Source organism: Anolis carolinensis, chromosome 5 (genome assembly GCF_035594765.1).
Source record: "Anolis carolinensis isolate JA03-04 chromosome 5, rAnoCar3.1.pri, whole genome shotgun sequence".
Lineage (NCBI taxonomy): Eukaryota > Metazoa > Chordata > Lepidosauria > Squamata > Dactyloidae > Anolis > Anolis carolinensis.
In genome coordinates, this window is record NC_085845.1 from 166,956,583 (window position 1) to 166,973,948 (window position 17,366).

Here is a 17,366-nt window from a genome sequence, read left to right on the forward strand (position 1 = left end):
GTCTCACTTATCCAACATAAACGGGCTGGCAGAATGTTGGATAAGCGAATATGTTGGATAATAAGGAGGCATTAAGGAAAAGCCTATTAAACATCAAATTAGGTTATGATTTTACAAATGAAGCACCAAAACATCATGTTAGACAACAAATTTGGCAGAAAAAGTAGTTCAATACGCAGTAATGCTATGTAGTAATTACTGTATTTATGAATTTAGCACCAAAATATCACAATATATTGAAAACATTGACTCCAAAAATGCGTTGGATAATCCAGAATGTTGGATAAGCGAGTGTTGGATAAGTGAGACTCTACTGTACTAGATTTCTATTGTTTTACTCTAAAAATCCATATCTCTAAAATGTTTTCTAGAAAATTACTTCTTCTAGTGACTACATTCAGATGAGATATCAGTAGCTTGAATTGTCCAGCCATATGCTTTTGAATTTTAAATAGCATCAGATGCTCTTAAAATGAGACTTTATTGTATAAAGAATTTTTGAGTGCCTAGTTAACATTGAGTGAGTTGCTATAGTCAGCATCACATCTTAAATTTTTAAGTGTTGAATAGAGAAAATAATTCTTCTAATTTGCATTCAGAGATAGGGATAAAGCTCACATGGCTTTTAATTTATTCTTGAATTTATTTTGTTTTGTGTTTTTTTAAAGCATAAAGAAAGATCTGTTTTAAGAAAAAATACACACTGAGTATGATTAGACTTTGAATTAAAGGAAATTGAGAATATATTTGTGTCTTTAACATCCTGAAATGCTATAGAAAATACAGGGTCATGAAGCTTAGGCAATCAGATTTGGACGCTGACATTTGATTCTTGGCTTCCTTTCATATCTCCAACTCACCTTATTTCTTCTTACTACATATTTTATCTGAAAAACCACAAATTTACATAGAGTCACATTTGTACATGTAGGGAGAGGACTGAACTGAGGCTAACTCATAACTCATGGAGAGTGAAATCTTAGAGGCCAAGTAATGGCTGAACAGATCCAAGTCTTTGTCAAAATGGCTAACTCAGTTTTTTTCTAGAAAAGAGAAGAGAATTGGTTAGAGAATGAGAACTCATCGGCTTAACAAATAATTGTAGTCTCTAAGATATTTGTGTGTTTATATAAGTGCAATTTTACTCATCCTTAATGAAATTTAACTGGTGTTTTTATTGTGCCTGTGTGATGTGATGTGGCACAAGGTTAGTATGCTGGAGCTGTGAATGTGATGGAGGTCTTCTGCCACTTTTATATGAGGATACATTGTATATTCTTGTATCTAAAGTAGTCTATATATATAAATGAGTGATGGCATCACGGCGACTAACAAAACAACAAAACTACAGGCCCCCCAACCTTGAAATTTGACAACACAACCCATCATCCACGCCTCTAGGTTGATACAACAAATATAAAATAAAAATAAAGTCCTAATTAGAGGGAAAGGAATAATTGTTTTTATCCAATTGCTGCCAGTTAGAGGACTAATCTCTGCCCACTTGGTCTCCTAGCAACCAACACAGCCTAGGGGACAGGCAGACTTAGGCCTCAGGCCTCTTCCACAGATTATCAAATTTGCACTGGATTATATGGCAGTGTAGACTCAAGGCCCTTCCACACAGCTATATAACCCATTTATAATTTTATATTATCTGCTTTGTACTGACTCCACACTACCATATAATCCACTTCAGTGTGCATTTTATACAGCTGTGAAGAAGGGGCCTCATATAATCCAGTTCTAAGCAGATAATATAAGATTATCAATATACAGTAGAGTCTCACTTATCCAACATAAACAGGCCGGCAGGATAAGTTAATATGTTGGATAATAAGAAGGGATTAAGGAAAAATTGATTAAACATCAAATTAAGTAATCATTATACAAATTAAGCACCAAAACATCATATTATACAACAAATTTGACAGAAAAAGTAGCTCCATGCGCAGTAATGCTATGTAGCAATTACAGTAGAGTCTCACTTATCCAACACTCGCTTATCCAACATTCTGGATTATCCAACACATTTTTGTAGTCAATGTTTTCAATATATCGTGATATTTTGGTGCTAAATTCATAAATACAGTAATTACTAAATAGCATTACTGTGTATTGAACTACTTTTTCTGCCAAATTTGTTGTCTAACATGATGTTTTGGTGCTTCATTTAAAAAATCATAACCTAATTTGATGTTTAATAGGCTTTTCCTTAATGCCTCCTTATTATCCAACATATTCGCTTATCCAACATTCTGCCGGCCCGTTAATGTTGGATAAGTGAGACTCTACTGTACTGTATTTACAAATTTACCACTAAAATATCACAATGAATTTAAAACATTGATTACGAAAAGGCAGACTGCATTGAATAATCCAGAACATTGTATAAGCGAATGTTGGATAAGTGAGATTCTACTTTAATATGAAATAATTACTGGGATAGAATAATGCAGAACAATATAATCTCTAAAACCAGGACAGTAAATAAAGAGCAACACTCTGAAAGCAGGGAAATTGGAAATTCCACAAAGGAAACAATCAGGGCCAGCTAACACCTCCCAAGAAAGGATTCTTCCAGAAAGGAAGCATAGAAGGGAGTGAAGCATTGTGTATTACCAAAGTCATTATTATTACTATCATTACTATTATTATTATTATTATTATTATTATTATTGTGTTGTGGTCAACCGTGAAAATGAATACAATCTGGCTCCAAGTATTCAAAAACACTAAAATCAGAATATATAAAAATTAATGTAGTATAATAAAACAGAGCAATACAATCTCTAAAATCAGAACATTAAATAAAGAACAACACTCTGAAAATGGGAATTCCACACAGGAAACAATCAGGGCAAGCTAACACCTCCCAACAAAGTATTCCCATCATCAAAGTCTGGCAAATCCTCTGTTTTCTCAGGGCTACAGCCAGTAGAAGAACATAAAATATCGCAAAGAACACCACTCTGAAAACAAGGGAATTCCAGACAGGAAACAATCAGGGCCAGCTAACACCTCCCAACAAAAAAATCATTCAGGGAGGAAACAGCCAGGCTTTAAAGCTGCAAGGCCCTTACATCCTAATCATTTTCCCTAATTGCAGCATTCATACTTGCCTACAACAGACAAAAAAAACAATCAGAAATATTGTATATTCACTGAAATAATATCCCCTGATGGCGCAGTGTGTTAAAGCGCTGAGCTGCTGAACTTCTGGACCGAAAGGTCGCAGGTTTGAATTGGGGGACCAGAGTGAGCCCTCACTGTTAGCCCCAGCTTCTGCCAACCCAGAAGTTCGAAAACATGCAAATGTGAGTGCATCAATAGGTACTGCTCCGGCAGGAAGGTAGCGCCGCTCCATGCAGTCATCCCACATGACCCTGGAGGAGTCTACGGACAACGCCGGCTCTTCAGCTTAGAAATGGAGGTGACCACCAACCCCCAGAGTCAGACATGACTGGACTTAATGTAAGGGGAAAACCTTTACCCTTTACCTTAACTACCACTAATTCCTCAATACTTTATTTCCCATACCACCATACTTCACCACAGCAACGCGTGGCCGGGCACAGCTAGTGCTTTATAGATGTTTATTAGTTTCTCTCTTCCCTGCTTCAGTAAAAAATTAAAATGAGATAAGAAAAGCTGCACCGATAATATCAACCAGTGCATTTTATTGATTGATTGAGTGTAAATATATGGTGAATAAAAAGGTGACTAAAAACCATTCTTCTCTCAGATCTAAGAAAATAGGTAGCATTTTAATGTCAATTTCATCTAGAGGTTGTCCTTAACTGTGCTTCAAGAGTTGTCTGACTTTTGGTTAAACTTGTACTTGTTTTTGCTGAAATTGATATGCTATTCCCTGAAGACATTTGCGTTTCTTGTAAGCTTCCTTAAAATTCCTATTTCAAGGAAGATCTACCTGTCAATAATTAGACTTGCCAGAATATGCAATTGTAAACTTTATTGAGTCATATTTGAACAACTTAATACTCAGGTTTCTTTTAATATGGCTCTACCAAACATCATAGTACTGCATTTTAGACTATTAGTGTTTTAATAGCCACATCTGCATTTTTGTAAAGTCATTGTTGAGCTAGATAGATCTTTGAAAACAAATTTCTTTCCTTATTTGTCATTGGCATTGTATTGTTTACAAAGGAATATTGGGATGCATTTGTACAACTCTGAGAGCAGAATATGATATTACTGATGTTGAGATGCATTTGGTCTCGAAGTTGCAGAGTCAGCAGCATAATATTTTCTGAGTATTTGCATTTTTCTTTCATTTCTGGATGTCTGATAACTTACATCACCTACTGCTTGGCTTGGCAGCAAGGTGGCAAGAACAGACCGTTCTTTGGTTAAACTGCCATGTCAGCCAATTCTGTTTCTGACATCTTGATTTCTCTTAGTAACTCAAATGTTGGATTTACTTAAAATTACAGGTATATTTACTAATTGAGTCTGAATGCAGCTAGAACCACACATTCCATCTTGTATGCCTAACTCAGTCTCTTTTGCCCATTTACCTTTTGGCAGCACTTGATCTCTGTGCTGTTATCACTGTTCCTTGCTCAACCCATTCTCTTCCTGTATTTTGTGATTTATGGTCTCTTGTCCTTTTTTGGCTCTTTTTGTTGCACTTTTGTTTGACAGGTGAGTGGAAGTGGGAATTTCACTTTTGTTTCCTGTTCAATTCAAATCACAGATACTGGAAATTGTTCCAGAAAATATTTCTGCTGTGGTATATTATTTAGGGGTGCATTCACTTGCTCATTTACTCTGTCTATCCCTGCTTCTTATTTGCCCCACCCCAAAATTCAATATACTTTATGTATTGAGGTTTTCTGGGCCTCATCAAGTTCAAGCTATCTTAGTTTTTTTTAAAGGTGATCTGGAAGACGCTAGGAGTCTTTCTGATTCAATAGTAAATGCTTGAAATAAATAAGAGTCCTAATTATGTTTAAAATGTTGGTGGGGTACAGATAGTTTCTCACATTTAGGAGCAGCCTGTTTAAAATCTGATTTTGTTCAGTTGAGTAAAAGCTATACTTGTGTGTAAGTTGTTTCTGACTTACGGAAACTCTCAACCTGTGGGTCCCCAGGTGTTTTGGCCTATAACTCTCAGAAATTCTAGCCAGTTTACCAGCTGTTAAGATTTCTGGGAGTTGAAGGCCAAAACATCTGGGGACCCACAGACTGAAAGCCACTGTCTTAAGGCAAACTTACCAAAGAGTTTTCTTGGCAAAATTTGCTCAAAGGGGGTTTCCTTTGCTTTCCTTTGAGGTTGAGAGAATGTGACTTGCCCAAGGTCACCCAGTGGCTGGCTGAGCGGGGATTCAGAACCTGATCTTCAGACTTAATCTGATGTTCAAACCAATATACTATGTTGGCTCTCTATCTGTAGAGTAAATTATCAGTATTGGCTGCCTTAAATATTTTAATTTTAAGTTCTGCATCAAACTGTTTTCCCCATTTACCTAAGCGTTTCTCTTTTTCTTTAGCCCTGTCGACAAACCTTCAGATTCTCTTAGTATAGGAAACTGTGACAATTCACAACAGGTAAGATATCAATTGCATATTCTTGTATTAGTGTTAATACTAATGATAATAATAATAATAATAATAAATCTTTATTTGTATCCTGCTTTTCTCCCTAAACGGGACCCAAGCAGCACACAGCATTTGTATTTGTTGTACCATAAATGAACCTTTGTTAATTACATAGAATAGTTGTTGAATTAATACTTCATACTTGCCATTAATAAAGCCTTTTTGCCAAACAAACAAAGAAAATGGAAACTTTGTGTCTGTATGATGTTCATGAAACAGTTTTGTTCTAAATCTTTGTACCTCTGTAGTAGAGTTTATTAAAGAAATGTCTTATTTTTTTTCTTGCTCTTTTCATTCTAGATATCAAATAGTGACACACCTTCACCACCACCAGGCTTATCAAAATCAAATTCAGTCATCCCCATCAGTTCGTCAAATCATAGTGCACGATCTCCCTTTGAAGGAGCTATCACAGAATCTCAGTCCCTTTTTTCTGACAACTTCCGGCATCCCAATCCAATTCCAAGTGGACTCCCCCCGTTTCCCAGTTCCCCACAGACATCCAATGACTGGCCCATGGCACCAGAGCCACAGAGCCTCTTCACGTCAGGTATGTAGAATATTGTCGTAATTACATACACCTTGTAGATTATAAATTGAAATAGCATATTCAGACAGTTATTTTGACCTACTAGTTTAAAAAGACATGACATTACAGTTAATTAGGTCCTGGCCATTCTTTGCAAAACATTTTTGTGGGCTGCTACATGTTCATAGCTGGAATTAAACAAAACAGTTCTGTGCTCAAAATAAACTGTATGTAATCATGTTTGCCTAGAAGAACACGACTCATTTCTGTGCTTGAATGTAGGAAATCATTGATTCTACTAAATATCAATGTCAAGACACAGACTCCTCTTAAAGTGCCACACGCACAAATAGTGTTAAACGTTTATTAAATGAGAGGTTGAACTCAAAAAACACTTAACTTCAGTGTAATAAACAAAAGGAAGTAGTTTCAGCAACAAAAAGGCACTAAAATAGGAGTAGAGAGATAATCCGGATTATCTAGCCAGATAATCCAGTTTAAACACAGTCAAAACGTTCCAGAAAACAAACGCCACACAACGCTGTGGGCACAGAGAGTCAAAAAGAGCTAACTGCTCTTAAAACAAAGCCAGAAACCGCTGGGGATGTCCAAAGCCGTTGTCGAGAAGCAAACTGGAGTCAAGAGCCAAAAATGCCAAACGGAACGCCAAAGCAGGGAGCGCGGGAGCGAGCGATGTCGTCACCAGAAAACAAACCGGAGTTGAAGAGCCAAACGGAACGCCAAACGGGGCGCCAAAGCAGAGAACATTGTAGCGGGAGCAAGCGAAGTCGTTACCAGGAAACAGACCGGAGTCGAAGAGCCAGGAACACCAAACGGATTGCCAGAACAGGAAACGCTGAAGCGGGAGCAAGCTAAGTCGTAGCCAAGAAACAGACCAGAGTCGAAGAGCCAGAAACACCAATCCAGGAAGTAGACCAGACACAGGAACACATGAAACTGTACAGCTAGGACCCAAGGAGACAGGCGGCGACAAAGCAACGTCCCAAAAGACACCTTGCCTTCTGCAAAAGCAACAGTTCTCCAAACTCCACTTTGCAGCTTATTTTAATCTTGTTAGAGGACCTCGCCCCTCATCTCTCCAGTCCCTCCATCTTCGTTCAAGTCTTAGATCTCCCCATGTCCCAGAAGTATGAGAGGCTTGCCAATCCCCTGATGCAGCTCCATGAGAGAATGCTGATTGGACTCAAGTAAGTCACTTACTTGAGTCCAATCAGCATTCTCTGTCTCACTCCCAGACCCATCTTCCCCCGGAAAAACCCTCAAACGTTTCATCTTCCGTAGGAGCCATAAGTATTTCCCAGATCTTCTTTCTTTCCCTCTCCCCATCAGACTCTTGCTCCCGAGTTGACCTTTTAATCCCTCTACTTTCTGTCAACTCATCATCTTCTAGCATCTCCTCTTCCCCACTAGAGAATCCTTCAAACGTTTCATCCTCAGAGGGAGCCATACGTATTTAACGAATCTTTTTCACTTGCTGTTCTTCATCAGACACCTGTTCCCTGTTATCCCTTTTTCTCCTACTAGCAATAGTACCAGAGCTGCCCCTTGACCCAACTACAACAATCAAAATTAGACAGAACACTTGATAGCTAAAAAAAAGTCAACACTGTGAAAGGAAAAATATTAAAGTTAAGGGAACAAAAACAAACTGGCATTAAGTGTTCATAAAAATGCACGAGTTCACATACACACACAGGAGCACTGACAAACAGCAAGTGTTGACCTTGCTACAGGTTCTCAATGAGAGTGAAATCTACACGTTGACTAGGGCATTTAAGACATCCAGATTCATATGTTCAAACTACTTCAGTGTTGCTTTGTCTATGTGATTAGGACCAGTCTCATTCCACAGTCTCAAGTCTTTTGTTGGGTAAAGCAGTTTTTTCCTCTTGTAATTTGGCCCCAGCCATCTTCCCTTCAATCCTGATCAACATGATGCTGCTACCACTATGGGGTACTGCACTTGAGGGTTTGGTGACAAGACTAAAAAAATCAGTTTGCCGTCTCATCAGACGTGATAACCCTTTCCTAAATATTTACCATGTCTCCCACATGCCTTTTTAAAAATTCCAAATGGACTTTAATAAGGTGTTTTTCAGTAATAACTTTCATCTGACTACTCTTACATGAAGCCCATCTTTGTGGAGCATCTGAATAATAGGTACATTGTGCATGTTTTCTCCCATCTCGGTTACAGTTCTCTTCAGTTTCCTCAGAAGTATAATAACCCTGTTTATTGCTTTTCTAACTATTGTTCTCTTCATCCAGTCACTGGGTTTTGCTGGATGGCCCAAAGTATCGTTTCCATATTAAGATCATGGATTCATGGATACTGTTGGTGATGTTCATAGCTTGGGATTTTAAAAAAAATAACTCAAACCCCGATCACTACTTTTGCACAACATTATCCTGAATAATTTTGATAGTTCTTTGGTGTCCACATTACTGTTTGTTTTGAAATGCTCTCAAACAAATTCTGGGACCTTAGATCATGTGGCATGGGAATTACACACAGATGGAATCAATTCAACTTATCTATGTGTCTTCTGAAGCAATGAGTTTCACCAATGTTTATTTATTCATGGAACAGTAAGGGTTTGTGTATGAGAGAGCGAGAAATAATGCTCATGCTACCAGCAAGATCCAGATTGGGTTTTTTGTTTTCCCTTTTGCCACAATAAAAATATTTTGTTCCTTCACAGTGTTAAATATCTTGTAATAACTGTGCCAGTTATCCCCATTTCAGTTCCAGGTTGTAACAACAAAATGTGCCAAAGTATGATGGGCTGAATATTTTTCAAAGCATTGTGTTTAAATTGTATACTACATGGCTCTTTCTTGACTAATAGAGCAAAAGCTTGAAAGAGAAATTAAAAACCGTTACATACTTAGAAATGCAAAGTGCTTCTGCTGAATTTGGGTTGTGAGTAATTTTTCCCCAGTTTTTCCCATTGTGTTTGGGCAACCCTTTGGAGCCACTTTTCAGGAGTGCTATAGTAGGAAAGATGGACATTAAGATGAATAGGTTCTGTTGACATAAGTTCACTAGAAAAATCAGTGTAAAGGGGAAAGTGTTTATGTATTCAACATCACATTCATTTTTTAATCCCACAGAAACCATCCCAGTATCCTCCTCTACAGACTGGCAAGCGGCGTTTGGATTTGGTTCATCCAAACAGCAAGAAGATGACTTGGGGTTTGATCCCTTTGATATCACCCGCAAAGCCTTAGCAGACCTGATCGAGAAGGAACTGTCAGTCCAAGACCAGCCTTCCCTCTCGCCCACGTCTCTCCAAAACCCTTCCCCACACACTACAACCGCCAAAGGGTCAGGCTCTGGATTTCTGCATCCTGCTGCACCCGCAAATGCCAACTCTCTCAATAGCACATTTTCAGTTTTGCCACAGAGGTTCCCACAATTTCAACAGCATCGAGCAGTTTACAACTCCTTCAGTTTTCCAGGCCAAGCAGCTCGCTATCCATGGATGGCCTTCCCACGCAATAACATCATGCACTTGAACCACACAGCAAATCCCCCTTCAAATAGTAATTTCTTGGACTTGAACCTCCCACCACCACATGGCACAGGTCTAGGAGGGATCCCTATAGCAGGTAAGTGCACTGAAACAATGAATGAATTTTGGTGATGCCTACTCTGTAACCGGAGTAGCAAGAATGGTTTGGTGCTAGAATAACAATGGAACACTTGTGCTGGAAGTATGGCCTTGTGTCTTCTAAAAAAGCAAATGGTTAGTTTGACTTTTAGCCTTGTAATAATGAGCTTTATAAGGAAGGTGGAGTATCTTATGTCCAGTAATACAAAACTCAAAAATGATGTTATCATTTGCTTCGGCATCTGTCTTGATTATGCTGTGGATGTGAATTTTATTTTGAGTGTATGGTTTATGTATTCCAAAAAATTAATTACAGTATGACATTTTAAAAAATACTCCTTGGTCCCAATTCATAAAGTTTAACATGTTTAAGGCAGACAAAGACAAAAGTAATACCATATATTTCTTTTCCCTTGCCCTTTGCACTCCAGGATCTTCTAATGGAGTCTGATATGTAGTATTACAGCCATTAAATTAAAAGAGTCCAAAAATGGTTTATGATCCAATGTCATGAAGTCTCATGCTACCCATGTGTTTCATTGTACTTCCAACCCAAAAGCAAATTTTAGTCGCCTGTTTTCACTTGCACTCTATTGCATGACCCGAGAACACCACTAGTCTGACATAGAAACTGACTAAATGATAATACTTTTTGGAGTTTGGAGCAAACCTCAAACATCTTTCCTTTGGTTATCAGTTGTGATCCTTCTTTCCTACAGATATTTTAAGTTTCCAGATCTTGAACTGCTTGGACAAGTATGTCTTAGAAAATCAGTCTTTGTAGGGTTATAAATTATTCCTTTTGTATTTTATCTCTCTTAATTACTGTGTCAGATCTTAGGGATTTTTGGCTTTTAGATTTTAATCAAATGATTAGGTTTCTCTTAGTGAATTTTGTGTTAATACCCTGAGAAATTAGTACCCCAAAAATTGCTATTTGACATAGCATTTGGTTAAAGAACATCAAAAATCTTCTGAAACTGCAAAGGATTTAATTTTGAAAAATTGTCCAACATCTTATAGTCAAGCTCTGAAGTATAGTTCAGTGAATATGTGGAAATTCTTTTCATTGCATAAACATGTGAGAAGATTGCTTGTAGTATTTATGGGGTCATCATTCTTTGTTGAAGTATTGGACATTGGAGACTTCGTTTATATTGTATCTCAATAGTACAGTGTATTTCAGTTACATAAAATATATTCATTTGAACATTTAGATTTAGAATGTTTAGCCAGCCCGGTTCCTAAGTCTGAATACAAAATAAATGAGTTGAATAGAAAATCATTACTGTAAGCACTCCATTGTAGTGTTCACAACAGAATTAAATGCTGTTGCTTTGTAAGTTTTACTAAATATTGACTGTTGGCACAAAAATCCAAGATCCCTTTTCAACTGTTCACTTCTATTATTTCCTGAAAGTAATTTTTGTTAACAACTTCTAAATACAATTTTAAAAAACATAAGCATGTCTAGATATACATAAAGAACAAAGAAAATAGAGAAAATAGAGAAAGAAAAAAGGCAGCTAGAAATCAAAAGAAGAAATTGTGCCATCAATGTCTTTTGACTTTCTTTACTATGGTTATAAGTTTTGCTATATTGAATGAAATATTTCTTATCTAGCTAAAACATTAATCATGTACTTCTTCTGATAAATACAACCTACTAATTATCAAAACCCACAGTTATCATACTGATCTCTTTTTACTGCAAAAGTCAGTTCCCAGTCTTGCAAAAATGCCACTAGTGGCTTTTCTCTACCCAAAGTAGATATGTTGCTCTTTTCTGCTAAATCATTCAATGTATAGTATTCTTGCTGCAGTCATCATACATTGTAGTAGTTTTCCATATTTCTTCTCCATTTGGTCATCAGTTCCAATAAAAACAATTACAGTTTTAATTGAACATTTATCTTCAAAATATGTATTAAACTATGTCTTTGAAGGTAAGACTGTTAGCTCCTTTGCGTTCACCTCAGTTTTAAAATTTCCTGCCTAGTCAGCTAGATATGGTTTAAAGCCTTCAGAAATCATAGATTAATTTATTAGCTTATTAGCAATAATATTCAGAAGAATAGGTAAGCTTTCGAGGATGGGATCTCTGATGGGAAAAGAAAACAAAACGTGAAAGATGGGGCTAGAAAAAAGGCATCACTACAGATAGTGTTCAAGAAAAAGAACCAGATTTGCATGTCTCTGAAATTATTTAATAAAACGTTGTCAATATTTTTATTATAAGCAGTGAAAGTGATTCAGAGTATTCAACATATACATGCCTCTGAAGAAACCAAAAGCTCAAGCTGCAAAGCAAAAGAAGGATGATTGATTTGTTGTTGTGTTAATAAAGGTTTAAAATATTAAATCTAGGGAATTAGAGTTACCTCTTCAGAAGAAATGGGTCATGTCTTTTGCAGCCTCAAGTGGAGAAATCACCAAATGTCAAATTGGGTCACCATCTTGGGAATGGGCATTCCACAATACTGGGCAGAGGAATATTGATAGTCACATATCCTGATGTTTGGACACAGAAATGATAACTGGTTGATATTCCATCTTAGTGGTCTGCAACAATAAGAGCTCTCATCAGCAAGATCACTGGGTAGAGGGACTCTCAACTGGTGAAAACCTCCCTGGGGTAAAGGGGAACAGGGGTTGTCCTATGAGCGCCTAAAATCCTTGTTACTTGTGAGGAGACAGCTATTTACTGGAACGCAGCATGAACTTTTTTTGGGTTGGAGGGGGGGATGGGAGACACGTCTGTGCCCAAGCTGTGAAAGCAGCCAGTTGGACGAATCCTGAACTTGCAAGCCTACCCTCTTCAGTACCTTGTTATTTATAATTAAATAAATATTGGATTATAATTTAAAGGAATTCTTCTGGTTAATGGGGCAAAAGCTTTGGTAACCTGTCTTATTTAGAGTTGTGTCTAAAAGGATATAACAAGCTGTGGAGATAGTAACTTGTAAAGATAGTTACTTCAAAAGCATTTCTTTTGATTTTTTGAATTTTAGTAATTAAAGATTGAATTGAATAGAAGAAAATCACATCATGGGAAAGTGGAGAATGTCAGAGATCTTGAAAAATTAACAGTGTTTTTAATTACAAAAATGATATACAGGCACTGTAAGAGTTAAAATGTTGCAGTGACTCAACTAAACCAGTAGGTGTGCCTGTAGAATTGTAAGAGAGAGAGAAAAGGAATGAAGGAGTGAGTTGCTGTATTCGATGTAGCCAGTACTGTTTTGATTGTTTGTAGTTTGAGTCGTCAACAATAGAAAACAGAAGAAAAATAATAAAAGAAAGAAGAAAATGCCTTGGATTGAGTAGGCGAAGATAAGGCATTGTATTTATGACTAGTTAAGTTTAATGAACTTTATTTGTGTTGGAAGAAACTGTGTTTTGTAAATATTACAAGAGTGTTATTTTTGTTACAAGAAAAAGCCTCCAGAGGAAGTGAAAGGCAAATTAACATGATCTGTTTTTGTTCATTTTGTCACTTTCTGGCCGCTGCTGCTGGGTTACATTGCTGCTGTTAAACTGTGCTTCAACAAGGTTTATGGGCCAGTCTTCTTCAGCACAGACCAGCTTAGACCATAGTGAAGCTGAAGAAAAATGGCAATGGCATTTCAAAGAAGTGGACTATCTTTTGAAGGATAGAATGCCAGCAATTATTCCACATGGTCATCTGAAATGGAAAAAAAAAATCTGTTAAAAGACAATTTGTGGCCCGTAATGGAGAAGACAGTGATGAAGAATTGAGGGCAGATCAGCACGCAAAGGCTTCTATCATATTGGCAAAACGTGGCTGATAAGGACTTCACCCTTGATTATGTGTCTGCAAGGCTCTTAAATCAGGAAAAAAGACTAAATTTTGAGTCATCCTGCAAAGAAGATCAGCGTGTTGAAATGCCAGGAAAGGCTAATGAAGCTGTGAGTAGCCAAGAATACACATGGGTGTTCAATGTGAGAAAATGTTTTGGGTGTGGAGCTGTGAATTGCATAATTAAAGATTGCCCCAGGAATAAGAACAGAAGAAAAGGAGACCACCAAGGCTACTGAAGGCAACAAGAAAGGAACGACCACCACACTGCATTTACTGTGCTGAGGGAAGGAGATGCCAGAAGTGAAAAGAAATGGCTTCTTGACTCAGCTTGTTCTGAACATATAGTAAATTCTATGGAGTTGTTTGATGAAAGGAAGACCAGAACTGGTAATATTGCTCTGGCAAATGGTGCTCATGTAAAGTGTAACTGAGTTGGTAAAGTGTACATTCCTTGTTTTAAGGAAAAATGTGAACAATGTTCTATGTGTACCAGAACTGAAATTTTGTTTATTGAATGCAGCTAGGTTAACCCAAGATGGGTACAAAGTTGAGTTTAAATGCACAAGGGTGCGAGTGTATTTAAATGACCAAGTATACACAGAGGGTGAAGTAATGAGAACTTATATGTTATGTTGAACAAATGGAAAAAAGAAAATGTGTTAAATGTTTCTAATACTAAAATGTCCCAATACATGATAATTATGTTCATTATTTACATAGGGTAATAGGACACGGTAGTTTTCAAAATATTTTTAAAAACATGCAGAAGTGGCAGATCTTAATTTAAAGTGCTGCAAGAAATTCCTAGACTTTTTGGTGTGTTCTAGGATTAAAATAAAAACATGCCCTATACCAAAAGTTTAGCAAGATAATGTCTGAAGGTGATAAGACATGACTGTGGAGACAAGGGAACAACAGAGATGCCGGCTTCTGGGTTTTTTTTTTTTTGGGGGGGGGGGGTTAGCCCTGTGACTACTGGACATAAGAAAGATGGAACATTGCCCAGTATTTCAACAGGAATTGTTGGAGGAGATCTCACTTGAGTTAAGAAACCTGGTTGCATGATAAAAATAGATAAGATAGAATATACAGTAGAGTCTCACTCTAAACGGGCCAGCAGAAGCTTGGATAAGTGAATATCTTGGATAATAAGGAGGGATTAAGGAAAAGCCTATTAAACATCAAATTAGGTTTTGATTTTACAAATTAAACACCAAAACATCATGTTATACAACAAATTTGACAGAAAAAGTAGTTCAATACGCAGTAATGTTATGTTGTAATTACTGTATTTACGAATTTAGTACCAAAATATCACGATGTATTGAAAACATTGACTACAAAAATGGCTTGGATAATCCAGAAGCTTGGATAAGTGAGGCTTGGATAAGTGAGACTCTATTGTAAGTGAATTAAATTTTGTATGATGACATTATTACTTTTAAAATGTATTAAATACCTTTGAATTAATACTTCTAATGGACTATGATATGAGAAAATGTGATTAGAGATAAAGAAATGGATGTAGTGATACTTTATAAAATATAATATACTTACAGATTTTAGTAGAACATTTAGTGGTATATGGTGATATTAAAATGGTTTGATTTGCAAAGAGGGAAAATTTAACAGTATTTAATGAACCAGGCTGAATACCACTAAGAAAAAAGGGAAATGATATATAACCTCCTGGGGAGGAATAAGAAAAAAAGGATAAGAAGAATGTGATTTTGGTTTTGAAAAATAGCAAGATTTAGGGCACTGGAAGGAGAGAGTATTTGGATTTGTACTTAAATTTGGAACAATTGTATTTTTATATAGCCACCAAAAAGGGGAATGGAAATCATATTTTACCTCCATGTTATATCTTTATATCTCTTACACTGGGTCTGCTGTACCCTCAGGGATCCAGTTCCAGAATACATCCACATGAGAATTTGAAAAAAAAAAAACATGGATGATCATACCCCATATTATTAAATGGCAGGGACATACACTTCAATATGTCCATGTTTGTATTACTGCCATTTAATAATATGGACCATGATTATAATTGGTTGGTTGAAATTACGGGTTTAGAGGATCTTCTGTACTACTTCTTTCTTTTTTGTATTTTTCTTTTTTTAAGGTTTTCATCTATTTTTATAATTTGAAATATTTTTAAAGGATACATGACCATCATTCTTGTGAAGCATGTTAGCAGAAAATAATATTACTCCACCCTTATTATTAGAAGGTAATTTAATTATAACAATCCAAAGAATTTTATACTTACATGAATTTAATGAATTTTAAGACGAAGCCAACATTCAAATGCAATTAATTTATTATCTACATATTCTAAACATTTAAATAGCTTAATTGATTCAGCTGTTGATAGGAGATGTCTGAAGGAGAGATGAAAGGAGATTCTTTTTATGACAGATAGGAAACTGCAGAGAGTGACATGGAAAAAAATTCAAGTATTTAACAAGGCAATTTTAAGCACATTTTTAAAATATTGCAAATTTTAGCCTTGGAAAATAGTCAGAAAGTGGTGTAGTATAACATAGAAAATAAGGATATTAGAGCAGCAACAGTGATTTAAAAAATACCACCTAAAGGGGCTAAAATTCCTGTGCTTGACATGTTCAAATGATTAATTAATTTAGTATAGGAGTGGTGGAGTATCAGGAAAATACAAATAGTCCCAATTTCTTTTGACACTTGCATGCTGATTTTAAAAAAAACCACAAGAATTTACCTCCATGTAGTGCATTAAGTTCATTTCAGAATATTTGGATGAGGAACTTGTTTTAAATTGTTAGCTTACTTTGCCTGTGTTTCTGCTGAACTGGGTGTTGGGAATGGAAGAGCCGTTAAGCTCTAATCACCCTCTTTATGAGATAAATTCCCATTAAAATAGCAAAGAATTGCAGCAGCATGAGACTTACGCAGGTGTGAGTTTGGAAGGCCTCTGTGTCATCAGGAAGGCAAAAGGGATGCTTAGTTAGCTTTAAAGTTTAAAAGCATGTATTGAGGTAAAAACAAATTCATTGATGGATAGAAAAGGTTTGGAACTAACTGGCTAATCTATCCTGTTCTAATACACATAGACAGATTAAAATAACAAAGCTCTAGATAAGCTACATCTTGACTAATAGAGGACAGACCTCTGTCCTCTATGGAACAAAGCAGGAAGCTGGAATGGCGGTCAGCCTTGTGGGTCGCTTCTTCTCTAGGGCCATAAACATTCCAAAGGACCAAATTGGGGAAGTTACGTCAAAGCCCTAGGAGAGATCACATTTCTAGGAACATCAAAAGGTGGGCTGACCTGAATAGGATGGGAAGCAGGAAACAATGGTGAATCCTATCTAGGCATGCTTTGGAAACGGGGAAAGGATTCCCTCAATCTAACTCTATCATCTATCTGACTACATTTAGACTTGAGTAGTCCAGGATGAATCCCAATACTGGGCACTTAAAGTTTTTGTTTGTTTCAAAGTAGTTCGCAGATCATTTATAGTAGAAGAAACCCAGATGTCCAGAGCAATATAGGGATAGCAATTGTTTATGCTCCACATTGAATGATGAATATGCTTTTTAATAATGTATTTTAAAGTTTTGCATCTGAAGAATTGAACCTAGGGATTTGTTTTGCTGTAGGCTGCTGATAAAAATTACAATAAAGCATCCTGTATGTCAATGTTCTGTTATTGTAAGGATATTATTTCATCCTGGCGTTCCAACGCTGCATAAAACTTCATGGAAGGTG

At 36.6% G+C, this 17,366-nt stretch overlaps 1 protein-coding gene across 6 annotated transcripts in view; it reads left to right on the forward strand.

The window, feature by feature from the left end:
* Window positions 1-17,366, forward strand: part of cnot4 (CCR4-NOT transcription complex subunit 4) — an 80,594-nt gene that overhangs the window by 48,796 nt on the left and 14,432 nt on the right. For 5 of the 6 annotated variants that reach the window (XM_003221092.4, XM_008110806.3, XM_008110809.3 and 2 more), the window contains 3 exons: window positions 5,517-5,574; window positions 5,926-6,175; window positions 9,290-9,787. In XM_003221092.4, the coding sequence (XP_003221140.1) occupies window positions 5,517-5,574; window positions 5,926-6,175; window positions 9,290-9,787 (806 nt within the window). Of the gene's footprint in view, window positions 1-5,516; window positions 5,575-5,925; window positions 6,176-9,289; window positions 9,788-13,341; window positions 17,298-17,366 lie in introns of those variants that run through there. The other variant, XM_062982847.1, reaches the window with a different exon arrangement.